Source organism: Silene latifolia, chromosome Y (assembly GCF_048544455.1).
Source record: "Silene latifolia isolate original U9 population chromosome Y, ASM4854445v1, whole genome shotgun sequence".
NCBI lineage: Eukaryota > Viridiplantae > Streptophyta > Magnoliopsida > Caryophyllales > Caryophyllaceae > Silene > Silene latifolia.
The window spans coordinates 213,476,008-213,503,955 of record NC_133538.1 but is presented as its reverse complement, the minus strand read 5'-3'; the positions used below and the strand labels follow the sequence as shown (position 1 = coordinate 213,503,955).

At 34.4% G+C, this 27,948-nt stretch overlaps 1 protein-coding gene across 3 annotated transcripts; it reads left to right on the top strand.

The window, feature by feature from the left end:
* The first annotated feature begins 1,300 nt into the window (after window positions 1–1,300).
* Window positions 1,301–26,284, top strand: LOC141633809 (two pore calcium channel protein 1-like). Of its 3 annotated transcripts, XM_074446213.1 has the most exons (24): window positions 1,301–1,580; window positions 2,636–2,779; window positions 2,923–3,030; window positions 4,105–4,200; window positions 6,493–6,623; window positions 7,654–7,714; window positions 8,255–8,421; window positions 8,924–9,029; window positions 9,760–9,837; window positions 11,017–11,078; window positions 16,756–16,828; window positions 16,937–17,002; window positions 17,095–17,238; window positions 17,348–17,405; window positions 18,205–18,312; window positions 18,424–18,487; window positions 18,906–19,074; window positions 20,041–20,105; window positions 20,272–20,362; window positions 21,437–21,523; window positions 22,151–22,213; window positions 23,021–23,052; window positions 23,132–23,222; window positions 25,973–26,284. In XM_074446213.1, the coding sequence occupies exons 1-24, from the start codon at window positions 1,461–1,463 to the stop codon at window positions 25,988–25,990; spliced, it is 2,202 nt and encodes a 733-aa protein (XP_074302314.1). In that variant the 5' UTR covers window positions 1,301–1,460; the 3' UTR covers window positions 25,991–26,284. The 3 variants fall into 3 exon arrangements, with proteins under 3 accessions (XP_074302314.1, XP_074302313.1, XP_074302315.1); XM_074446212.1 differs by lacking the exon at window positions 25,973–26,284 and having other exon boundaries at window positions 23,132–24,178; XM_074446214.1 differs by lacking the exons at window positions 20,041–20,105; window positions 20,272–20,362; window positions 21,437–21,523; ... (2 more) ...; window positions 23,132–23,222; window positions 25,973–26,284 and adding an exon at window positions 19,141–19,268 and having other exon boundaries at window positions 1,314–1,580.
* Window positions 26,285–27,948: the final 1,664 nt, after the last annotated feature.

Genomic DNA, 27,948 nt, shown 5'->3' with positions numbered 1-27,948 from the left:
TAATGCGAAAGTTTCTACAACTAGAGTTCAATTAGATCCCAAAGCAACTTTATTCCCAACTACTTTTGATCTATCAAAATTTAGCTTAATAAAACCGTTTAAAGGCTTCTCCCATCTAATTTCTTTTTTACTACTAACATTGTTTTTAACTGAGTCGTTTTTTATCGGGATTGTCCAAATCGTCAAATTTAGTCTCTTTCCAAACTTTAATGCCATTACAACAGATAAGAGTGAGGTTGTTGTGAACATTATTAAAGATAAAGCCGGTTTTAAAAAATCGCGAATTTTACTAAATAAACACAATTTTAATGAAATTATACTTTGTTAATTGATGATGGGACAAGTCCAATTTTTACAACAACAAAATTAAACAAAGGGAAAATTGATGCTTTGTTACACGGCACAAAAGGCGTAACAAATACGGAGTAGCAATCTAGTTGAATCTATACACATCTACTTGCATAGAATTAGAATTAAGAGGGTGTTTTGGTTGGGAGGTTTTGAATGAAATGGAATGAATTTTAGTCATTTTAGTGTTTGGTTGGGGTATTTTAAAATGGAGTTAAAATTCGGATGAATTCTCATTTCACCCCAACCCCTTAGAATCCCATACCCAGTTACCCACATCCTCTTTATGGATTCAAACTCTATTCCTTATGTTTAGTCAAACTCTATTCCTTATGTTTAGTTTATTTTTCTAATAAACTATGTTTTGGAAGTATGAAATTAGAACCCTTTCTCATTCCTAGGGGTGTAACCGAGCCGAGCCGAGCCGAGCTCGAGCTTACCTATGATCGAGCTCGGCTCATATTGTAAAATCCGAGTTCGAGCCCGAACCCGAGCTCTTGAAATAAAGGCTCGGGACCGGCTCATATAATATTTTACGAGCCCGAACCCGAGCCCGAGCTTTGCGTGCATACTATTTTTTCGAGCATTATTTTAATTATAACGTAATTTTTGATTTAAAAATTCAAATTCAAACGAGAATATTATCTTTTTGTTAGCTTAGAATAAAAATTATTATGTAATTTTATCTTATAAACTAATATTTTAATTTATTTACTTTAAAATTGATACAATTTAAGTAAATATATTGAAAAAATTAAGTAATTTTAAAAATAACGAGCTCAAACGAGCTCTCGAGCCGAGCCTTAGTGTGCTTGAGCTCGGCTCGGTTTGAAACTTTAGTTTGGCCTCAAAATTTCATTTCGATTTCAGACCGATCTCAATGAAAACTTTTAAAGCCGTCCTAGGCATCGAAGCTCATTCATTTACTGCCTCTGAGTCATTCCAATCCATTGTCGTTATCAACCAAAATCAATCTCAAATAAATAAATAAATCCAACTAATAATAATTTTGAAGAATGATCTTCAACGTATTCTACATTCAACGTATCATTTCCATTATTATTCCAACCAATTAATTAATCTCTACTGTGATTCTCTAGTCGGAGCTGAAAATGGAGCCATTGTTAGGTGAACCCAGTAGTCGTTCTAATGGATATAACCCGCCTCTAACCCGCTCCAAAGCCATCACTACCGGCTCTTCTTATCAACGTGCTGCTGCTCTTGTTGATCTCGTACTCTTTCTATTACCCTTTTCTCTCTTTTTTTTTATTTGGAATTATTTCAGATTTTAATCGCTCATTTTTTTTGTTTGGATTTTGTATGTTACTCTACTTTTTACCCACTACCCTCTAGCGAGTAATGAATCTTTGGCTCCATCATGGCTTCCGTACCTACAGAATTTGGGACTTGTGGTATTAAATTATACTTTGTGATCATATAAGTAGAATTAGTCGGAAAAAGTATTCTTGACCTCGCATTTTATGCTGTCTGTAAACACCAAGGATCAAATGTTTTTGTATATTTGATGGATAATAATATCTATACATGATAAAACCAGATTACAATGACTGCTTATATGTTTATCCCTTCATAATAGCAACGGACTAGTTATTTGTCAAAGATTGTGGTATTAGACAACGTCTATTGTCAGTGGACCACCATCCTAGTGGTGCTACTAGACAATCTAGACAATATTATTGTCGAGATTTTCTTTCGTATCTTTGGGAATTACATGATGTAGTTGCGGTTTGGTTGATTGACAGATAAGTTTCCGCATGAAAAACTCCAGGTAGTCACCGAATCTGGTCCTAACCAATTAATTGGACCCATAAGGCCATAACCTGAGTAGCTTAGTAACTTTCTCTTCATTCAAAACTAAACTGAAAAAGTTTAGAAGATGTCACAATAATGGGAAAGAGGAGCTGAATGTCGTTGGGCATGGCTTCATCCCATCTATATTCTACCCATTAGCATCTCTTACTTTCACTTCGGAGAGTGGCATTCCTTATAATTTGGTAGTGTTTCCTTCATCTATTAGAAGCTTGAGAGGTTGCCTGTGAGTCAACTGTAACAAGTTTCTACTTGAGAATCATTTGGCGTAAGAAACACCATTCCTGACTGCAGTAGTTCGCTTTTTATTTAATCATTTACAAAAGTTCTCACTAATAAGTACTAGTTGCAGTGATGGCGTACGTGAATTATGGGCATTTTGAATGTCTTTCGATCTATTTCTTGTTGAAGTATTGAGATGTACTTGTGATTTCTGACTAAATGATGCATTTTGCAGGCTGAGGATGGTATTGGTCTCCCTGAGGAAATTCTTAACCAGTCAAGCTTTGAAAATTCAGTGAAGTTGTATTTCACTTACACTCGCTTTGATTTTCTCTGGACACTCAACTATTTTGCGCTTATAGTCTTTAATTTTCTCGAGGTCATTAACTTATCCCCTCCTATGCCATGTCTACTGTTCCTCAGAACTTTCTATTTAAAAAATTGACTCTATGGCCAAATTATAGTAACTTTCAAAGTGTTTTACGACTGACTTTTAAGTATGTATTTCCGAAATGTCTACAGAAACCTATATGGTGTTCCAAGAGTAATCAGCATTCTTGTAACGATAGGGACTACTACTTCCTTGGTCAGCTACCGTACTTAACTGGTGCTGAGTCTCTTATATTCGAGGTGCGAAATATGACCGATCTTTTTTTCCTTATTATTAAATATTGTTCTTTACGCTTTACATTTTGTTTCCTTGTGTCTTTCCCCAGTTGTCTGTTTCTGTAAACTGATTTAGTTATATCTCTAACTACGAACATGCATCACAACAGCACGAAACAGAAGCAGAACAATGAAAAAGCCTTAATGCCAAATGTTTTGCGGTCGTCTAACACGAATCATTGTTTGAAACCGTAGATATGAAGCAAAAAAATGAAAAAATGTAATAAAGTGAAACTGGAGAAGTACGATGACAATGAAGACAAGTACATAAAAATGTGGAAAACATTTTGAAAGAAATTTAGAAAGGGATCTAAACGAAAAACAATCAGTGCACTTATCAAAAAACAAAAAAAAGTTCAGTGTAAAGAAAAACCAAGAGAAAATAGTAGTATGAAACACTCAGGAGATACAACAAAGAAGAGATTCAAATGAAAGAAAACTCCATCTTTGATGCCATATTTTCTCCAATCTCAAGTAGATCCATAGAATTTTCATTAACCTTTATTTATTTATTCTTTGATCTTACCTACTCCTCACAGTTTTACATTCTTATCGCTTTTATGTTACTCCCGAATCTTCTCTTTTGGAGGCGTAACCGATTTAATCGTGATCGACATGAAGCTCAATGATACTGATCGGGATTCGTACCCGACCTGCACCAATCTAACACTACACCTATAATAGACAAAAGGAAGGTTCGCTTGACACAAGTAGAGTATGATGAGATTTATGTATAAAACAGCAGTCTAATTTCTTTAGCATTTTCTTTATTATTATAGAATAAAGCAAAATGACTGCTTATATTATTTGGTTGTGCACGCCCTTCTTGTTTTGCTTGGCCTGAATAAGGTGGTAGGTTTCATGTTAAAACTGTCGTAAATGCTGAAGGGGGGAATATGTTTTATTTTTTTTTCATCGCGTCATCTCTAATGTTTTCTTTTTTTTTTGGCTAGGATGGGCGTGAGACAAAGAGATATCAAACTCTGGTTCTTTTTTATCTGCTTCTTAGTTTGATGCGTACTTCTATCATCTTTGCAGGTTATAACCTTAGTGTTACTTATGGTACACACTTTGTTTCCAATTTCTTATGAGGGTGCTCACATTTACTGGAAGAGATCAATTAATATATTTAAGGTATGTGGTTTGCTCATTGTTCTGTTAAAGCTGACTGATTGCCTCATGAGTCATGTTTAATTGTTTAATGGTTTTGTTATATACCGACATTTTCTTCGAGGGAGGTCACAACATGATTGTTAGAAATATAAATGTTTAAGCTGAAATAGTGATAAGACATCTTGTACATCGGTACTCTTTTCAGATAAGGCAAATAAATGACTTGAAAACCAGTTTAGCTGCTTATAATTGCCCATCGTTTGCAATAGTGAATGTGACACAAAGTGCTCTTTCTTTCCATGTGAATGGTAATGGTCTCCGCAAAACCTTGCAAATGGTATTTGCTTGGAAGTGAAGGAAGTATATCTTCTATATTGAAACGGTAGATACACATGTTTAGTTGCTATTCTAACATATCAGATTTTTATAACATTAGGAATTCGAGGGGAGGTAACACTATCTACAAAGATTTGGATGATTCTTACCTTAAAATAATTGTAAAAGTGAAATGTTTTACAATGTGATGGCTAATTTTAAGTTGAGGAAGGGTTACTGGATAGCTAAAACTAGAGTGAGAGAATATCTCTTTTAGTATTCATATTCCTGAACTCATTCCTTCTCAAAACTGATCATTGTCCCGAACTAGTTTCTAGAAATGCTTGACCATATGAATATTATCTCTCGTACATGAGACATTTGATGGAACACCATCGGGACAAGAAGAAGGACTTGCATATGGTTTTTATTGACTTGGAAAAGGCATATGATAGGGTACCAAGAGAAGTGCTTTGGTGGGCTTTGGCGAGAAAGGCTGGGTCTCGAAAATATATTGACCTCATAAAGGACATGTATGAGGGGGCTAGTGCAAGTGTTCACACTAATGTTGGGAGAACGGAAGAATTTCCCATTACCATCGGGGTGCATCAAGGTTCCGCATTTAGTCCTTTTCTCTTTGCTATAGTTATGGATGAGTTGACAAGGGATATTCAGGACGACATCCCTTGGTGTATGATGTTTGCCGATGATATTGTGTTGATTGATGAGACGAAAGAGGGGGTGGAGAGAAAGTTGGAATTGTGGAGGCATACCTTAGAGACTCGTGGGTTTAGGCTGAGCAGGAGTAAGACCGAGTATTTGAGGTGTCAGTTCACTAAAGTGGCGGGGTCGAGATCGACAGAGGTGGGAAGTATTATTTTCGATGGGGATGTTGTTGAGGGGTCAGATTTTTTTAGATATCTAGGATCTATTATTCAAAAAGATGGGGAGTTAGACGGAGATGTGGCTCACAAAATTAAAGCGGGATGGTTGAAATGGAAGAGTGCTTCAGGGTTTTTATGCGATAGAGATATGCCCCAAAGATTAAACGAAAAATTTTATCGCACAACAATTAGGCCTGCCTTACTTTACGGTTCCGAGTGTTCGGCCGTGAAACATGGTCACATTCAAAAAATGAGTGTGGCGGAGATGCGTATGTTGAAGTGGATGTGCGGACATACAAGGAAAGATCGATTAAGGAATGAGGTGATTAGGGAAAAGGTAAAAGTGGCGCCAATAGAGGACAAGATGATGGAAAATCAACTAAGATGGTTTGGCCATGTGAGAAGGAGACCTATGGACGCACCAGTTAGTTAGTTAGTTAGTTAGGTAAGAGGCTGGAAATTTGGAGAACAGAAAAGGTCCCTAGAGGTAGAGGGAGACCGAGACAGACATGGTTGAGAGTGATAAAGCACGATATGAGATTTCTGGGGCTTGAGGAGAGTATGGTGACGGAGAGGGCACAATGGAGGGAAAGGATACATGTGGATTTTTAGTATTTGATGTTTTTTGACGTATTTAGTGTTTTTATTTAATTTTTAAAAAAAAATTATTTGTTCTTCTCTCCTTTATTACACCTTTTTTACCAACCACTTTCTTATATATTTTACTTTATTTTACTTGGTTTACTTTTAAGGCATTTCGGATCCTTAATTCTATTTCGGTTTTCAAAATCGTTTTCATCTTTTCTCTCGATTTAAATTTTAAGTTTTTATAAAAAAAATCCGGAATTCGATTTTAAAACCCGTAAGTTTACCTTTACTTTGTATTACATTTTCGCTCTCCCTTTTGTTTTTCATTTTTCCCTTTTCTATTCGCATTTTGAGGTGTGCGTTCACCCAGGGACGGTCTAAAGGATGATTCATGTCAGCCGACCCCAAATCATTTTGGGATTAAGGCTCTGATGGTGTTGTTGTACATTACATTGTTGTGTAATTGTGTTCATTTATTGTACATTTTCATGAACTAATAAAGCACTTTATTATTTTCTTTTTCCAGGTTGCTCTTCTACTGCTCCTCACAGCTGATATTTTAGTTAACGTCCTCCATCTCTCGCCCGTGGCCGTCAATTATCTCCCTTTCAGGATTGCTCCATATATAAGGGTGGTCTTTTTCATTCTATATATCAGGTGTGTTTGATTCAGCAGTCGTCTTTTCTCTGTCATTTGATCATTCGGGTGCGTGAAGTTCTAGATTTATATAAACTGTAAACATACAACTTTAAATTAGAATTCAGTATCTCTGTCCTTAGTCTTTGGCCTTGCCTCTTTCTTTTTTGGGTAATAAGTGCTAATTCAGCTAGATAAAATTAATACTCTATTGCTTCTGCAGTTTTACACAAGTGGGCCTTTGTTTATGTATAATTATAAAAGGGTAACTTATTCAGAATTGGTTTCAAGAGGAGGGAGGGAGCTTGAGCCCTGAGGTGCACCACAATGCTTGTTATTTTAAATGTGCGTGGATGTTCAAATTAGTATACGTCTCTATTCTCTAAGCATTAATTGTTCGAAAAAGTTTTTTGTGATTCAGTCTATTTTGACATCCACCATAAGGAACTAAAAGCTAGACATGCTGTGGTATTATTTTGCTTTTCTCTCTCCCTATCTTACATTCAATGATTCAAGGCAATATTTGAATAAAGCTATGATGATCTTGGGGTAAAGAGGTTGTACTCGCTGATAATTATTACTTGTCTCTAAGGCAACTAGTACATTCCATCTATATTGTCTTCCTTTTGACTTTGATTATCAACTTTGACTATTCCTCTCCAAATATATATGAAAAGGTGCAATTTTAAATTTATCACATTCAATCTATCAAAATAACTATTTTCTTATTAATATTTTAAAAAAAGTTGTAGGTATTGTGTACTTGTGAGAAAATAGAGGTCAAGTTGACTACCAAAGTCATAAGAGACAATATGAATGGGATGGAGGTGATATCTTTTTGTTTATTTGTCCTCTGTTTGTTTGGTAATATTTGGTAGGTGATAGTGGGTGTGATGAGAAGAAGTTGTTTTGCTATATGAGACCTCCCATAGTTATATCACACGGTTCTTGTTCCTGAAGATGGTTTAGAGATTCTATAGTTCTATACTCAAGAGTTGTGATTTACTATTCTAACGTTTTCTGGCCCTTTTTATTACTTTTCTGCTTGTAGGGAACTTAGCAGAAGTGTTATTGTCCTGGTTGGGATGCTTCCTACATATCTCAATGTCGTGGTTAGTAATTCATTAGTAATTTTTTTTTTGTACAAAAAAATTCTTTCTGCGTGTTTTTCAACTTCTTGTTTACCTAGGTGTTGTGATCCTCTATATTCTATAATATCAAGTGATTGTAGTTAATGCATTTTTTTCCATTTCCAATGGAGTCAAAGACTCACGGTTCTTTGGTCTTGGATTATACTGGAATAAATCACAATGACTCGCTGAGCTTCCTGCGTTTTTTTATGGTAATATAGTTGGCATTCAATATAGTTCCCAATGCAATTTTTATCACATAGATCATTTGGAAACAGTCTCTCTGTGTTGTTAACATGGAGTAAGGCTGCTTAAATTCAATCCCCTTTCCATGCCATTTGCAAGAGCCCTTGAAGGAGTGGAGTATGTTGTAGGCTATGCGTTAAAATCACATTTATGGGTAACTTAGTCTGGGTTTGCTGTTGTTTGTCTCAGTCCATTCTATCTCATGTAAAGTTTATTTGGTTTCATCACCTGTTGATTTAAGCAGTTCTTATGGAAGCTTGATATGATTTGATGCAGGCACTCATGCTTCTGTTTCTCTTGTTCTCAAGTTGGATTGCTTATGTCATGTTTGAAGATACCAAGCAGGGTGAAGAAATTTTTACGTCCTATGGGACTACGTTGTACCAGATGTTTGTGCTATTTACAACATCAAACAATCCAGATGTTTGGATCCCTGCATACAAGTAAGATTGACTACTGATAAGTGAGAACTCTTAACAATGTCTATATCTTCAAACTTTTTGAAGTATCAGTTAGTGTTTCTATGCAAAAGTTGGTAAACAAACAGAATAATAATAGTAGCTCGGACTATGGTCGCAATGTGTATTAATCAATCAAGTGAATTCTATCACTTGAATTTCTGGGTTTTTTCTCAAATAAGAATGAGCAGTAGGGCCATTACGTTTTTGTCTAGGAGTATTCTGAATGTCAACTAAAGTCAGTTATCTCCCATTGACAACAATGAAATCCACTTGCTGCTCTGTGGAAGTTCATAAGTGACTCGAGTGGCACCCCCTCTTTTTCTAGAACAGTTCAGAAGAGGCAGTGAAATGTACATGTTCTTAATTTGCTCACAAATTTTATGACGTTATCTGACCTAAGAAATGAATTTTTATCCTTGCTTCTGGATTTATTCCTGTATATGCCATTACACTTCTTTCTGAATTTTGTTGGTTTGTAATCCAGGGTTTCACGATGGTATTCTCTGTTCTTTGTTTTGTACATATTGCTGGGGGTCTACTTCTTCACCAACTTGGTTCTTGCCGTTGTATATGACAGCTTCAAAACTGAGGTGTATTTCGTTTTCTTCTCGTCTATCTTCTCCCTATTGATACATTTTATGTATTTATGTGACTCAAGTTGGATTGTTGGAATGTTGGTATGAAAACTTATATATAGTGGTTTCCTTTTAATTGAACTATTTCCCTTTCACTTTATAACATAATGATATAAAACTACTTGTACAGTTGAACCTTGTTATTGAAAAATTACTGTTATAACATGTCTCTAAGAGACTAACATTGTTACATGATGAGTTTCAATGTAAAACTGAACAGGTAGGATGCAACTAATAGGTAGTCAGACAGAGTTGTTTTTTATATAAAGGGCAACTTTTCACATTATCAATTTTCTTTTTAAGAAAAAGGGTTATTTCATGGGAATAATCCAAACTAAGCCTCCCCTTCTCATATTAATCCAAACTAATGTTTAACTGAGAAAAATCCGATCTTTGACATCATTTAACTTTGAGTGAACCGATCCCATAATTTACCTGATAGCACCTGTTTTCCAACAGGTCACTTATGTGGGTCCATTTCTTTTCTAATTTTTCTTCTTCTTCTTCTTCTTCTTCTTCTTCTTCTTCTTCTTCTTCTTCCTTTTTTCATTTCTTCATCCTCTCTCCAATTTTGACATTCTTGTTGTTTGCTTGAAGATTTACTGCTTTCAATTCAAACTTATACCATGTTTCACCATCTTGTATCAACGAGAGCTTTGACTCAGTACTCCCCTTTCTGTTGCAGCTTGCAAAACAAGTTGCTGGGATGGACAGTGATAGGCGGCGTATATTGGTTAAGGCTTTTCGTTTGATAGACACAGCTGTAAGTGAAAGCTTCTTTGAGTCTATGACACTCTATGTACCCTTTTCCCTCCCTGGGAATCATGTTTAAGAGCTGGTAAGCAGGTTGTCTACAGAGTGTAGGTGCTAGTAAAGTGAAACCTTTGACTATTTCTGAGATATAAGAAGTTTGACTTTTGAGGCATTTTGCTTCATGAAACTTCGCAAATGACTGTTCTGTATGAAATCATCATCCCCTATATCGGCTATATGGCTATATACTAAGAGAATAATATGGCTATAAAGAATATAAAAATTCTCCAAAATTTTCCCTCCAAAAAGCATCAAGTTAAATAAGGAAACAAAAAGAGTTCTTCATTCAATTATTATCATTTCCTCAAAATAGTAATCTAATCTTTTAATCAAATAATAACCTTTTCATTAAAATATAAATTATAATCTTTTTAATTAAACTAAGATAAATTCGCTATAATTTAATAAACTCTAATTTTCTAAATTTTTATTGTTGTTATTATTATATATTAGAGAATGACCTGACACATACTTCTTATCAAACAAAATGTTAAATTGATATTATTAGCTTCGTCACAAAAAAAAAAAAAAAAAATCATTAAAATAATTTGAGAAAAATAAAAAATTGTAATCATTAGTTTTATGGCAAAGATTTTTTTTTTCTTAAATACATATTTTATAACTTTACTAAATTTTTTTGATTAGTGCATAGTTCAATTTTTTGTTTTCTCATATCGAGATACAATGAGGTGTATGACAAATTAATTACGAGTCAATTCAAAATATATAAATAATAACTAAAAATAAAACCTCTATATAGCGCACATGTGCGGGATTTACACTAGTTTGGTAATAAGGTACTTCTTGAATAACATTTGTTGTCCCCACTTTACTTAGTTGACCAAATGGTATCATCAACGTAGGTGGTTAATTCTTCCCAAGATACAATAGTTACAAGACTTGCAAATTAAAATTAAAAGGACAATGTGAGAATTTTTTTTTTTTGATAAATTAGCCCGATTTTCCATTCTATCTTTAGGTTTCTTTGGCCAAATAATGGTTAAAGTTGACATCAATTGACTACCAAAGTTGAATGCGAACAGTATAAATGGGATGGATGTAGTAGTTCTGTTTTTCCATAAATGCCTTCTTTACATTATGTTTATGACTTCCTTGTTTTAATTTACAGAACCGTGAATATCTAGATGAAAAGCAATGTCTTCGGCTGTTTGAAGAATTGAACACATACAGGTGAAATTCCAACATCTTTCATATAGACATTTCTACCCCCTTGTGTAAAGGCTTCAATTTCAGTGGTATAGCTTTGATATGCTGGATTGCTGGGATGGTGACCAATTTCATCATGCTTTAACTTTCTTGCTTTCTCTTTGGCACTTTTAAAATGGTAGAAGTTTATTAATGCAAAATCATATGCTCTATAGATCAGTCGACATGGTTTTAAATATCTGTCCGGACACCGATACACGACCGAGTTATCATGGCTTTGGAGGTCACCACTCACCACTCACCAGTCACCATGAGTCACGACCTCATGTTGAGGCGATATTGACTGCATTTAGTGAAATTAGTTCGCGAAAACTGATAACGCGACCATGATCGAAACCATCAAATACTATGTGAGTCAAGACTCTAAATTGGACCTGACCTATTGGACCTTAGTGCCCTTCTTTTGATACAATTTTCGACCCAAAACTCGAAAATGATGAAATGCAAATTAACTGTGGATTCTGGACCAAAATGGGTTGGGATTAAGGTCAAACTGTCGGGTCAATGAATAAGTTGAATAAAAAGTAAGAATTTCCTATTTTGCTTTTGCTAGTCCGTGGGATAATTGTAATGATGACGACAGATAATTCAGATTCAAAATAAGTCTAGACCAGGGGAAGGCCGAAAGTCTAAAATTTCCGCGGAAGGCCGCTCGAAATATGTGATTATTTAATTTTGCTATTTATTTATTTATATTTTTTCTCATTATTTTTAATTTTTTATACGGAGTATTATTTTTCAGCTTGATTTTTCCAGAAAAACTTATCTACATTAGATTATCTGATTATGGGATCGTTGATGCTTTCTGATGATATCCTTGTTAGCCGCTTCTCAACGAGCCTAAGGCTCCGTTTGACACGACACTTCAGGTAGGTTATTTGACCAAAGTAGCTTATTTGACCAAAATTTCAGCTACCTGATTTTTCTGCACGTGTTTGGCAAGTAGCTTATTTGGTCAAATAAGGTACCTGAAATGAAATGCTACCTAGAGTAGCATTTGAGATTTCAGGTACCTCAAATAAATTATCTTCCATTTATTACCCCTTCAATCTATAATATTAAATAATTATCATATCCTTTTACGTTATTTTACAAAAATCAGCTACCTTTTCAGCTAGTTTGCTAAACATTTTTTTTATAATCAGTTACCTTATCAGCTCCTACCTTTCAGCTACCTTATCAGCTAGGTAATCTAGGTTGCACCAAAACGGACACGGACACGTGATACGGCATCCCATGAAATTTAGGACACGGGACACGCTATTTAAATTTAATAAAAAAAACATATTTTATGGTTATAAATAACGTATGACTTTATTTTTGTATGTATTTGATACTAAATTTAGGTAATTGAAGGTAAAATTTGACCTTTAACTATAACTATTTCTCATTTCCCACCCAAACCAATCTTCTAATCAATCTCTTTTGACAATTTATTCCTCATCTAAACTATAACATATTTAGGCGTGTGTCCAACGAGTGTCGGGTGTCCGGATATCGGACACGGTGTCGGACACGGGATGGCTAGTTAGGAGGAGTGTCCGTGCTACCTAGCTTATCAGTTACCTTTTCAGGTTTCAGTTAGCTTTTCATGTTTCAGCTACTTTTTCAGTTGTTTTTTTTTTTTTTTTTGGTTTTTGTTTTTTTCATATGCGAACACAGTGCATTACCAAGTACTCCATTTTTTCTAGTTGCCTAGTGCCTAAACATATAACTTGGTTGGAAACATATTATGACGGTATTTTTTTAATTTATATATACATTAACCAAACAAAGAGGACCTAAACTTTCAACATTTTTAGCGATAAGGACCTGTAGTTTGTCTGTTTAGCGTTAAGGACCTTGGCCCTATTTTCCGTCACTCCTCCGTTAAGACGGTATGCTTTGTTGTTTTTCTTTTAAAATGTTCCATAATATGCTTATTACAATTTACACAACTACCTTTTCCCTTTTCTCTTTCGTTTTAACATTTTATGATGGGTCAATTGGACTGGTTATGGATTCATTCATTTTGGGGTCGGGTAATATACGGTTTTGTACGGGTTGGATATATACGGGTTGTGGTCATGTTAAGGTCAGAATCGGGTCAAATTAACACATCTTTACAAAGTTTAATTCTCTTTCTTCAATTTAAAATTATACGAGTTGTACAATTTTTCTTAAATTTTATAATTATTATCTTGTTTGATACGAGTATATGATACTCCGTATTAGTAAGACTAAATATATTTTTAATCACAAATTCTTATTTAAGACGGATATATCCGTTTTGAGTTTAAAACGAAACGAATCAAGTACTGTAAGTAAGACGGTAGAATGCATATGGAGAAGCAACGTGTTTGTCTTATATGCTCAAGTGAGATGATATTTGACCCGTTTTAATGTTAAGACGGATACATCCGTCTTAAGGAAGACTTACTTATTTTTAATATATTTAATATCACACAAAACTCTCTCTAAAATTCTCTCTCAAAAAACTCTCTCTAAAAAACCCTAGCCTCCATCAAATTATACAAGGGGCTCCATCGATTATCAATCGATCGATGGTAAGCCCCAAAATTGTTTCAAATTTTAATCAATAGTATGCATACCTATTTTCTATTCAATAAGTGTCTCCCTTTTGGTGAGAATCGTTTTTCCATCCCTTATTTCGGGGGTTTTCCATTTTTTCGTGGTTTTAGTTTCATCAGTAATATAGTCAGGAGTAGTTCGTTGATGGTTTGCAGCGTGTTCTTTCAAAGGGTAAAAGTGATTTGTCAACGATCTTTGGAACCAGTCAGAGGTAAATTTTATCTCATAAATCAAACGAAGGATCCCCTCAAAAGCTACATGAAGATAGCGATAATAGGACGAGCCGAATTATCAGATGCTGTTTTGAGATCCCTAGTTTATAAGAAAATTATTTTTCTTTGGTTTCCATTAGATTTGTTTTCGATTATAGTTATCCTTTGTAAGTGCCGTATGGCGTTCTATTAATGAATTGTTCTTTTCTCAAAAAAAAAAAAATATATTTAATATCACGACGCCTATACAAAGTATTAGTCAGTTGTCAGAACAAGATTTATACGGTAATTATGTGACGAAACAATGCATTAAACAAATACTCCCTCTGTTTTTTTATATATGACTTTCTCATATTTCGAGACACTCCTTCTCTCTTCAATATTATCTTAAAATATAAGACTAAATATTATGATATGTATACTCATATGAAAGAGTTTTTCGTAAGGAATTTAATGGTACCATTTTTATATTTTTTGAACAAATATATTTTTGTAAATATTAAAGTCAAAGGCTTGAGAGTGATAGAGCACGATATGAGAGTTCTGTGGCTTGAGGAGAGTATGGTGACGGAGAGGGCACTATGGAGGGAAAAGATACATGTGGATTTTTAGTATTTGTTGTTTTTTTTTGACATATTTAGTGTTTTTTTATTTAATTTAAAGAAATTAAATTATTTATTCTTCTCTCCTTTATTACACTTTTTTACCAACCACTTTCTTATAGATTTTACCTGGTTCATTTCGGATCCTTAAGTCTATTTCGGTTTTTAAAAATCGTTTTAATCATTTCTCTCGATTTAAATTTTAAGTTTTTATAAAAGAAAGCCGGAATTCGATTTTTAAAATCCCCTAAGTTTACCTTGACTTTCCATTACATTTTCGTTCTTCCTTTTTGCTTTTCATCTTCCCTTTTTTATTCGCATTTTGAGGCGTGCGTTTACCCATGGACGGTTCGAAAGGATGATTCATGTCAGCCGACCCCAAATCATTTTGGGATTAAGGCTAAGGCTCTGTTGTTGTTGTTGTTGTTGTTGTTGTTGTTCGTCGTCGCCGTCGTCTCGGTCGTCGTCGTCGTTCGTCGTCGTCGTCGGCTTACCTCGTAAATTCAAAACATCATATATAAAAAAATGGAGGGAGTATATTGTATCTCAAAATTTTGAAAGTCAATGCATATTACATACTATGATTTTGAGGAATATAGTCAATAATATTATTAAAATCTTATTTAATGGTTATAATTCTTTAATCGAAATAATCGCTAAAGTTTTATTATTTTTATAATTTTATATTAATTGTATGTATTAACTACATATTCTCAATAATTATTATTCATTTACGGGTCGGGTCCGGTATCAGGGATCATGTGAGTTTTAACTTTTAACCCTAAATGTAAGGTTATTATCAGGTCGAGTTGTTTTCGGGTACTACAAAAAAAAGTGCACCTTAGCAACATACATAGTCGCAAAAATACAAAATTTTGTAGCTAAATAGCGTTATAGTAGTGAGGAAAATAAATATACAAAAATAATGAAAAACAATGAAAGTTTGTATGTCGAAATTGACGGAAAAGTGAAAACAAGTCCTTAACGCTAAACATTTAAAGTTCAGGTCCTTATCGCTAAAAAAAGTGAAAGTTTGGATCCTTCATGTATGGTTAACTCTTCCATCTTCCTACAGTTATAGAAATGTATGACTCGGACTATGTGCTTTAATTTGAAATTAAACCTATAAAATGGGTCATTCGGTTCATTTCGGATTGGGTTGAATCGGATTGTTGTTATATCGATGAGATTTACGATTCAATATTGCTCTCTTTCAGTTCACGTTTATTTCGACCACTTATCCTAATTGGTTTAAGCTCCTTTGGGTTGGTATGTGTTCGAGTTGGATCAGCGTAAAATCAGGTGACATTTGAGTTGGACCATCATTGAGTTAGATGTGAGCAACTTGCGTCGATATTCAACATATTTAAAATATTTCAATATATAATTGTTGAATTGGGCAACAATTATGCAGTTAGTAGACGAGAGGATGTTAATGAGAAAAAAAGGACTTTTGATTCAGGTTAAATCAACTCAAGTTTAATTCATTCGGATTTGGGATTATTTGAGCGTATTGAATTCGGTTCAATTTTGATTAGATTAAGATTGAACCCGGTTCTGGTGCAATTCACGATTCCATTAAGATTGAATCGGGTTTGAGGTGCAATTCATGTTTCTCGTTGTTGGGTCTTCGTTCGGATAGCTATTCACATATTTTCGATCGCGTTTTAGAATTTTGGTTTATTTTGACAGCTACACTTGAAATCAATAATGAGTGCAATTTTTATTTAGTACAATATACAAAGAATTGAAGTAAATAATTTGAATGCAAGGATAATTGTACTTTTCAAATGTAAAAACTGAAGAAACTAAGCAAATACTAAAAAGGTGTCCATGGACCCATATCTTCACCCTAACCTGCATTCACCATATGGGAAATACTCCTGATCTGTATTCTAATGGTACCTGAAATCATCCAACCCATAACCGCCCCTCAAGTGTTTGAGAGGTATAACTGTGTATAACTGGAATAGATTCAGTAAATCATTGATGTTGAAGATAAGAGCTTTGTTTGTCTTGACGGAAGAGTGGGGGGAGGGGGAATGCTGTTATTTGAAAGATTCAGTTACTTCTGCTGAAGGACACATCTGCTCATTTAAACCTTGGTGGTATATCAGAGCCTTTGTTGGCGTAATGTTGCTGTATTGGAATCCTTTTGCAACTTCTTAAACTATTTGCATTTGTGAATTTCATCTGGATATTGGTGCACTGAGCTTTCCATGATAAAATCATTATGAACTATGGTGCTATCTGCAGGACATTACCACAGATGTCAAGTGAGGATTTTGGGTTAATATTTAAAGAGTTGGATGATAGTGGTGATTTTCAGGTAATAAGCAGAGAACTTTTCTCATGGTTAGAAAAAATACGAGGGTGATGTTTGACGCGAAAATTTCTATCTAATCACATGGTTCTTTTGTCATCATTCATATGGCAGATTAATTCAGAAGAATTTGCTGATCTTTGTCATGCTATTGCTCTTAAATTTTCGAAGGAAGATTGTGTAAGTTGAAGGACATCTCTAATTACGATCCTTTCTTTATAATAGTAGCGTACTGCTAATTTACTACTACACTCTTATTCTTTCTTTTTCAGCCATCTTGCTTTGAGTCATGTCCTGGGATATATTATTCTCCTTTCTCGGAAAACTTGAAGAATTTTGTTCGCAGTCCAAAAATTGGAAACATTGTTGCAGTTATCCTAGTGATTAATCTAATAGCTGTAATCATCGAGACAGCGGTATGAATTGACCTTTATCTTACACCGGTGCTATTGTTCTTATGATGTTTCTATTTGTTCACTTTAACTTGAGTGTCATTGATTATAAGGCAATTGTGGAAAATTGCAGCTTGACATCGAAGACAGTTCAGCACAGAAGCTGTGGCAAATCATAGAGTTTGTTTTTGGTGAGACTTTAACCTTCTCTTATTGTGATACGTGTCATTCTCTTTTAATTTTATGTTACTTCTATCTTTCAATAACGCCAGAGCAAGATAATCATATCATAATTTATGGTTCACCCATCCTAGTTTTTAAAGTTATTGTGTCAGCTTTAAAATAGCAGGGTAAGCTCTTAAAATTTCAAATTAACTATTCCTTTGAAAGTCGCCATTGTATCGTAAAAGGTAAAACCTAAATGTTAAAAGTGAGCATGGTCGAACGATAATCTAACATAGTCTTCCCTAAGTTATTTTTGTTTAGGATAAAAGTTTCGCTACTACCCTACCAGTTTCTTTTATAGCCATTTATGTTACAAAACCTATGCTACTTTAAGACTTTACTTTGGCAATGTTTCACATATCCAACACTTGGGCATTTGGACCTAACACTTCGAATTCCCATGTCGTGTCCAAAATTTAGTGTTATATAACGGAAAACTATATAACATCCGCGTCAGACTCATATAGTCATATTCCCGAGGGTCAACTGCAATGAGAAATTAACATCCATACCACCCCATGTGAAAAAGATTAAATTACAAGAATATAACTTTGAGTACTCTTCTATTGCAAAAAGCATTTTTGTTGAATTAACTGGAGTTATGTATCTCAATTGGTCATTTGACGCTTCTCGAGAATAACTTTACTCCCTTAAAATTACTTTAGCCTGCTCTACTTTGAAGTCTGTATATCTTTTAATCATCTATATATATGCCTGTAAGGTCGAGTGAGTTATGTGGCTTTAACAGTGTTTCCTTTATGACAGGTTGGTTATATGTGCTGGAAATGGGTTTGAAGATTTATGCATCTGGATTTCTCAATTACTGGAGAGATGGTCAAAATCGTTTTGATTTTATTATTACTTGTGTTATAGGTATAATGTGATAGTTAGATGACTTTACTCGTTATTCTTTTTATTTAGTTTGTTAATTGTTATGTCCATGTGATCGCTTAGGTTTAACTTTATTTTCTTACATTGTTCCAGTTATTGGAGAAACAGCAACATTTGTTTCACCTGACGGCCAGACCTTTCTTTCGAATGGTGAATGGTAAGGACACTAGTTTCTGGGTTTGATTAGTTTATCTAACATGATCTTATTATTCCTTGCTACATGATGGAGTTGGAACAAGGCAGTCCTGAAACACTGGGTTTTCTATCCAAGAATTTTTTTCTCATGTTAAAAAATATGACCATTAGTAGTCTCTAGTTGGATAAACATTGGTGTATAAAACCCTTGAGGAAGACAAATAAGAATTAACATCTTTAGAGTGCTTATTTTAGTCAAATGGTTTCTCTTAGAGATCCTTAATTCCCTTCCATGTCATGCCAATTATACAAACTTATCTTAATTACTTCCAGCTGAAGAAGAAAAGATTCTTTCTTACATATTAGAGAATAGGTAACGATCTGAAATTTCCTAATGAAGTCAAATTATTGCTAATAATCTCTACAATATTTGTAAACAGGATCCGTTATCTTATCCTGGCTCGAGTTCTTCGGTTAATAAGATTGTTGATGCGAGTTAAGCGTTATCGAGCTTTTGTTGCAACTTTCCTGACCCTTCTTCCAAGCTTAATGCCGTATCTGGGGACTATTTTCTGTGTCATGTGTATTTATAGCTCCCTTGGTGTACAGGTCTGCAATGTTTTCTCAAATTCCATACTCTCTTCAGTCTTCATATTGATGCATCATTTTTTGTAGGAGGTCAAATTCTTTTCACTTGATTACTATGGTAGTGGGATATGAAGTTCTCTGTGGAAATGTCAAGCTTTCAGGATTGAAGTTGTCTCCATATCCTAGTTCCCCTAGTAGACTTGATAAATTTTTAGGTACCTCAATAGACTTATAGACATAGAGCTTATCGTGATAAGTGCCATTCTCTTTTAATTTTATGTTCTATCTTTTCATAACACCAGGGCAATATCATCATATAGTAACTTATGATTACCCATCATATTTTGTTTTGTACTATCGTTTCCCTTTTCTGGCCTTTGGGAAGAGGGGCTGGTGGAGTTGTGGAGGTGGTCTGAATTAATTAGAAAACTTCGAATGTATTTTTTCGTATTCTTCTACTAGTCTTTATTGGTATGTTATGCATTTATTAATTTTTTGGTCAAGTCTTGATTGCGACATTATCTCGATTGTTGCGCCCTCATATGGCATCTACCACCCCAAAATTACGCTTGTATTAAACTTCAAAATCATAACCAATATATCCCGAAGTGTCGTGGCCCAGGTCATGTTGCTATGCTTTGACTGAGATGCATAAAGTTACCTTTAAATGTTACTTTGAAAGTAACTATGACCGCCTCATTTAGTCACTAAAGCATAAACTTGAATACCAGTTCTTGTATGATTTAGTTGGGATATTTTATTTTGTTAAATGTGGCTGTGTACTTGATGTAAATGCTCTAGGTCCGTTATGCATAAGATTTTTGTTCCTACCCTCATTAGTTGGGATATATTACTGTTCCCTGTTTTCTATTGGGTTTACATTACAACTTGGTTTAGTTGAAAGTTGAAACTGTTGCAAGATGTGAAAAATGAGGCTTGCTATGTTCTCAAGTTCTCAACTGAGTTCTTTGGTTTTTTTGGTTACAGCTTTTCGGCGGCATTGTTAATGCTGGAAATCCCTTGTTGGAAGGAAATGATCTTGCAGAAAATGAGTATCCTTTACATTGTTATTTTTGAATGGTGTATGGTGGTGGTAATATTTTGGATTTCTGCAATGTTAGGTAGTTTCTTGTCATTTCATCATTCTCCTCTTCAAAGTTCTCTTTGCTATCTTTTACACGTTTCGTCTTTTTTTTGGCTTTTTCTTGACTAATGTAGTTATTTCCTCTTCAACTTTAATGATTATCCGAATGCCATGGTCACAACATTCAATTTATTGGTCACGGGGAACTGGCAAGCTTGGATGCAGGTAATGTTTTCTGGTAATGCAAGAGTTAGTGGTGGTGGCATAGCTTCTTTTCCCTTTTTTTTTGTCCCACATTGGTTGTGAAAGGAAGTTTTACTTCAATCTTTAATTCTTTATATCCATCATCTTTTCTATCAATAAGGTATCGTTTGGTTGTCATGGCGGAATTAATCTCCCGTCAATTTCAAAAACACGTGAATTGGGTAATTCATGTGAATTACTGAAAAGACGTTTGGTTGACATGTAGGAATTAAATGGACACAGGAATTTCAAACTACCTAGGGGAGCTAGGTAATCAAACTCCTCCATTATGGAGGAGTTTGCAATTCCTAGGAAAAAGTAAATCATGGGATTTTGGGCAACCAAACATCTTCATTTTTTCCAATTCATGGGATTTTCGAATTCCCCCACATTTGTAGTGGCAACCAAGCGATGCCTAAGATAATGCGTAGCCTAGAATGGGCTTTCCCCATTTGAGAAATTTTACATTGGCTCTCTACATGGGACTTGCTTGGGATGAAGGTATAGATCTCGAAACAGAGAAAAAAGAGGAAATAGTGGATTGTGGATGGGAAATAATGTACCACCCTGTGGCGAGGTAGGTAACTATTTCCCCTATTTACCGAGTAAGTCTTACTCTCCCTTTCTCATTTTATTCCTCCTCTACCACCAATTTCCTCTATTTTTTTTTCTTGTTTTGAGCCTTGTTACTTCCCATAATCATTACCCTCATCTCAAGAAAGCCCAGAAACTTGGAGACGTTAATGATCAAATATCTGCATTGGTTGACCACCAAGGTCAATTAGCTCAATAACTTTGGTATGGAGGCAGTAACTACTAAGCATGCCTGACCCCCTAAACACCAATCTTCCAAGGAAACAAGGAGTCTAGATTACTATCCAAAAGTGGTCTTGAAGTGACGACGTAAGCCTGTAGTTGTTGGTTCCACGCTATCATATGACATTTTGGATAACTGATTCCGTCGAACTGCTTTGATGTTTGCTTTACTAGTTATAGCATACATGAAGCTATGTAATGTTATTGTTTAAACGTTAAAGGGAGTTGCTGTTGTTTCAGGGTTACAAGGATTTGACAGGAACATCCTGGTCTCTCGTGTACTTTATTAGCTTTTACCTCATCACTGTGATGCTCATCTTGAATTTGGTAACGCTTGTTTCTTTCTCGTTTCAAATTTCTTGAAGGGCTTGATGTTTTCTGTAATCACTTTCTCTAGTCTCATCCCCACCCCAAGGCCACTAATAATCCCTAATAGGTATTATGCAGTTGACATTAAATGAACCAAAGATATGATCTGTTATGATTAAACTGTTATGGGAATTACTTATCTTTGTCGAAACTCCTTAGCATCATGAACATTTTAAATTTATCTATTATGCGACATATCTTTTGGTGGAGGAAGAATATGTATTCTATACTTGTGCATGCACAATAGTTCATGTACAAAATTATTTGTAACTTGAACGATTGCAAAGATTGCTCATTTGGCCTTTGGCTGATTGTTTCAGTCCTAGTCTGCTCATTTCAGGATAATCATGGTGCTTATTTGACCAAATGATTTCTTATTTAAAATCATGACTTATTTTCTCACTTGTAAGTAGGTGCATTTTTTTTACTCGATTGAGCTACACAATTTAAAATCAACTTGTTGGTTAAGAACATACACATGAAATGATGAAATGCATAATAAATTTTTCTATTCAATGGTGTTGATTTTAGTTGTTCCCTCTTTCAACTGAACTAATTTGAGAATGTCCAACATAATGGTTGCAGATTATTGCTTTTGTGTTAGAAGCTTTCTTCTCAGAACTGGAGATTGAGGAATTGGAATGCGAGGTTAGAATTGTTTATCGACAACTTGATTCATGAAACATCTGAATTTTGAGTGGTCCTGCTTCTTTGTGGTAATTATCCGAATGAATGATCGTAAGGATTTGCTCGTGTTTTATGACTAAGCAGTATATATCAATATTTGAAAATTATAGACACCCTCGAAGTGAATAATGTCTGTCTGAACTTCAAAGTTATCATCGGTAGACGATTGAGAACACCCACATTTAGAAGTTGTATAATTAGAGTCAAGTTATCCACTTTGCTCTCATTTTGTATATAGGCGTTACCCCTATGGTATTTATTTGTATATTGGTTCTTAGTTTGGCTTACAATACAGATGCACACAACATAATTCTTTTGAGTTTTAGAAATCCTTTTGAAGCTAAAAGACCTTTCAAATTAATGCATGGTGAATACTTGGTGGTGGGCTTATAGGGAAGCAACTCCCACAGTTTCGTTCTAGCAAAGAAGTTGCCTCTTCTAAAGCAAAGCATCAAACAATGGAACAAAGATGTTTTTGGTCAAATAGATCAAATATTGGAGCATTTGATTGCTGAGGTTCAAGTTGCCCAAACTCTTTTTGAGTGATATGATGCCTCTATATATGAAAGTAGATGAACCAACAACTCGCGGGTGTTTTTCTCTTGTAGGAATATTGTAGTTTAGTTTTTGTAATTCTCAAAAGGTTTTGTTGTTAGAGTCCATCTTATAAATACACCGTGTGGTCTGCCCAAGTTTATCTGCAGAAAAACTGTGCGCATCTGTTTTGTCTTTAATTTCGACTAATTCGGTACTTTGTACTTTGTTCAGGCGCAAGCAACAAGAACACGTCGCTATACTGGGTAAGTAATAATGTCAGTGTGTCGATAACTCCGATAGAAATAAAATTATTAAGACCACTAATAATTGTTATTGTTTCAGTCCAAAAACAAGCAGCCAGAGAGTTGATCAACTCCTCCATCGCATCTTGAGTTCTGAGCTAGAAAAATCAGAGGCGGCTTGCAGAGCACTGGTGAGTGGTTTCTGTGCTCCATTGTTCCACCTTAACTCATACATAAATTACTGATTGATTTTCTTTTTCTTTATTTTGGGTATTTTATTTGATCCCTTACTAGTCTTAAACCCGTGCAAATTGCACGGGTATGCTCTTTAAGAAATTGTTACTATAAAAAAAATTCAAGATGAAATTGTATATTAATACTGTATTAATTAATTATCTCCTTTTGAATTTAATTATCTTTAGAAATAAAATTTTAAAGTAAAGCAGTAATATCACCCTACTTTTGTTTAACAATTTTGATCTCTAAATGTAATAATTGAGTTATAAAGAGTCATGTTTAATTAAGATCTTAGATAAGGATTATAATTTCATTTTGCAATTAGCATAAATGACATGTTAGGGTTAATTAGCTCAGTACTTGTAATTAGCATAAATGATACGTTAGGGTAAATTAGCTGAGTACTTGTTGTAATATGATATGTTCTTTTGTTAGCTAAATTTGAACTTCTACTCTAACTTGTTACTCGGGTGCTTAAAAAAGCCCGACTTTGTATAAAATGAAACAAAATTATTTGGATGAAATTAACATAAAATTATTGAAATTGCACAGGTTTGATAAGTTTGAATAGTTGCAGGCTTCTTCAAATTGTTAGACCGCTTTTCATTATTGAAACCAATGTACAAAACAAAATGGAAATTTTGACCCGTGCTTATTTAAAATGAGAATTTTGGTCCATATTTTAGTATAAATTTTTAAATTAGTGAAACGGGCTAAAATGAAATTTTGACCCGTGCACGTTTAAATTGATATAAATCAAACTGTTAAATATTCTCACCCATGAAATTATCATATAAATATATGATAACAAAAACTAAACGATAATGTTACATCATAAATCTCATTAAAATAAAATGAAAAGTTGCATGAATAATCATCATATTCACACTATTTGAACAAAAAGTAAAAATAATTGACAAATTACTATCTCGAACTTTCATTTGTATTTGCAATGTAATAGGCCATTAAAGACGATATGCAATCACAAGTGAATGTGATGGAAATTAGTTTGAGTGACGTGTTTAAACGTCCATAAACGTTGCTATGATTAACAAAAAAAACCATGCCCAAAATGTTGCTATTGGTCCATAATTTTTTTTTTTTCATAAACGCATAAATAGAAGTAGGCTAAGTAAATAAATATAAATACGATATTAATATTGAATATGATTCATTTTAAAAAAAATATATACATTCTTAGTTTTTCGCCTAAGAAAATGGTATAAGTAAAAGACGGCAAACATAGTTTGTTTTTAATAAAATATTCTAACTTAATATGACTTGTGATCCGTATAACCCAATTCGTATTTTATTTAACCGTATTTTAACCTGACCCTTTTAACAGGTCTAATGGGACATGATTGTTATATAGTTAATCTTGTGTTGTTGTAGAAGATAAATGTTGCGATGGATTATTGTATCTGCACAATCATAGCTCACAAATTCTTGTTTAAGAGTATCTTGGGCTTAAGAGTTAAGACGGATTAAATAATAAGATAAGTCAAAAGGAAAATGCATCAAGAAAAGTAAAAAAGTTGTTTTACATGCTCAATTGGATGTTATTTATCCGTTTTAATGTTAAGACAAAGTAGAGCTATTCATGGGTCGTTTTGTCCATTAAACCCGACTCATCCCGCCCGCTAAATAAGCGGGTACGGCAAGGCATTTTAAGAAAAATATAAAGGCCCAGCCCATTAACCCGTTCCAAACCCATTAACTCGCTTGTCCGTGGGCCAAAAATCAAACATGAATCCGCCTATATCCGATCCAATCCCGTATTTAAACACCTCTAAAACAAAGATACAATATATAAACACCTCTAAAACAAAGATACAATATACCAAATTGATAAAAAGTTGTACATTGGAAGGACAGATTAAAACAAAGGTACATTATATATTAAATGAACTACGACACACTCGGCCAACTTAAGACCTTCAGCCCAAACTATTGACCTCATAATCTCGTATATTCCATGTTCACTTTAACCCTAATTATATACCCACCTTCGCCTCATCCACCTCCATGTATATCTTCCTCAATCTCCCTGACTTTATCCATTCATATTCTCCTCCTCCTTCCACCTCCCTTAACTTCAGCCGTCACATCTTTTATTTATCCCCTTCTTTTTCATTCCAGTTTAACCCTAATTCCATTTATCACCATAAAACTTTGTTCTGAAGCGATTTCGTGTGGAAAATCGTTTACTTTCACTGTTAAAAGCTTGAAGTTTGTACATTTACTCACTACATGAAGATTTAAGTCTGCCTATTTTTTTTCTTTTCTTCTTTTTTAAGAAAATTAAGTTTGAAAATAATATAGGTTTCAAATTCAAATGTCGGTTGTTATATGATTATTCAATCAATTATATAAATTTTATTATTTATGATTCTTCAATCAATTATATTAAATTTGTAAATTTTATTATTTCCGATTCTTCAATCAATTTGTATATTAATTCAATTTCTAAATATGTGTTTTATAATTTATTTATTTTGATACGCAAATTTGTGTTTTATAATGAGCTAGGCAATTTGTTTTATGTGCAGCAAATTAAATCCATGATAGAACGTGGGTTCCATAAATTGAGCAAAAAAAATTGATCTTTGAAAAGTTGACTTTCAACCACAAAGCGACACCTCAGCTCTGTGGTTGTTCCTTTAATAAATAAGATACTCTATTGTTTTCTATGCTGGATTTTCAGGAAACCCCATCCGTGTGATGTTAGGAGACTGAGGACTCGATTCACTTTGCTGCGATAGAACTGCTTAGAGTGACTTTAGTTGTGACCCTGCAATTGAAGACTTACAAACTCCTTACAGACGGTCTACAACAGTTCCGATATCATAGTCGTTGGGCAGCGTTTCCTGGGCATCATGTAGGCTTTTATTTATTGTATTATAATATAATATATTATTAGGAACACAAATAAATCTTGAATTTTTGTAGGGGTGTCTTCAGATTGTTATTTATATTGGGTTTGCAGCTTTTTATTACTTTTTTCTGTGATTTTCAAGTTTAAAGTGAAGCTCAAATGGTTTGTATAATGTCTGTTATTACAGTCGTGCAATCAGGGCCGTCCCTGTAATTTTGGGGGCCCTGTGCAAAAAATTTAAGAGAGGCCCCATACTATATTACTTCCTCCATTCAACTCCACTCTACCATCTTTCCTTTTTCATCCATTCAACTCCACTCTACCTATTTCCTAAAAAGGAATGCCAAATGACCATTTTATCATCATACCCCATTACTTATTTACAATATTTGCCACTCATACCCCACTACTTCTACATCAAACTCCACCTTTTTCCACTCATACCCCACCTAATTACATTATACCCCATTATTTATTTACAATATTTTCCACCCAACCCCACCCTTCTTAATATTTGTGCAAAATACAAATAGGTAGAGTGGAGTTGAATGGAGGAAGTATATAATATCATAATAATATTATTAAAATAAAAGTGGGTATACGTATTATAACTATATATTATGAAGAATTTTTATGTGTTGTTTATTTCACATCTTTAGAAGAAACCGTATACAAATAAAGCACAGTTGGTAGTCTTCCAATCAAGAAGCAGGAGCACTCGTGTTAGAATCCCCTTGACTTCATTTTGAATATTTAATTCAACAAATGAACTTAATGTAAAAATTTAACATAATAAACCATGTAGCAAACGTCGAACACTAGGATTGTGCTTCTTACCACTGAGTCATGCAACGTACTTTGTTTGAAAAAGTGCACTAATTATCTATTAACTGAATCACTAATTATTTTTTCATGCGATTGGGCCCCCTTGATTCGGGAGCCCTGTGCGGCTGCACAGCTCGCACTTGCCCAGAGCCAGGCCTGCGTGCAATGCATACAACCAAGTTTGAAGCATTTCTCTTTTATTCTCTGTTTGTCCAGTTTCACAACTCAACTCGTCGTTACCTTTTTAGATACAAATATGAAATAACATATGTCGAAGTTTATGCTTCGACCATTAATCTCACTCTCATATACAGAGTACTTTTTCTATACGACCACAAGTCAATCAAAATACCTTATACCAACTATTAAACCGGTGTTTGGTAAATATCTCGTCATACCTATTGCCCAAGCAATGTATATTATAATTGGTTACCTAAGGCATATAGAATTGTATTTTAGGTAAGAAAGCTAGGGTATGCGAGGCATATAAATAGACGATGTACTCGGTTGATTTATTCATTCAATATACAAATATTTCCCAATTCTCGTGTTCACAATTTAACATGGCATCAGAGAGGTTGCGATCCTGATCGATTTTTTTCACCACAAATAAAATTATACACAATTTTTTTTTCTTTCTCCTTTTTAAGCAACAACAATGACAGGCGGCACAATAATCGTTGGTGGAGAAGGAAAAGGTAGCAGCAGCGGCACCAAGACTGAACAAATTGCGCCATCTTCACCGTTATACCTTCATCCCTCCGACAGTCCTAGCCTATCATTGACTCAAATTAAGTTTGATGGCGAAAACTATGCACTCTGGGCTGATGCGGTCCGCAATGGTCTCGACGCTAAAATAAACTAGCTTTCGTAGATGGCACCATTGAGAAACCAAATACGGTACCAGGAGAAGACGAAAGCCTTGAAAGCGTCGCTTGGCGTCAATGTAACGCCATGATAAAGGCATGGTTGAGAAACGC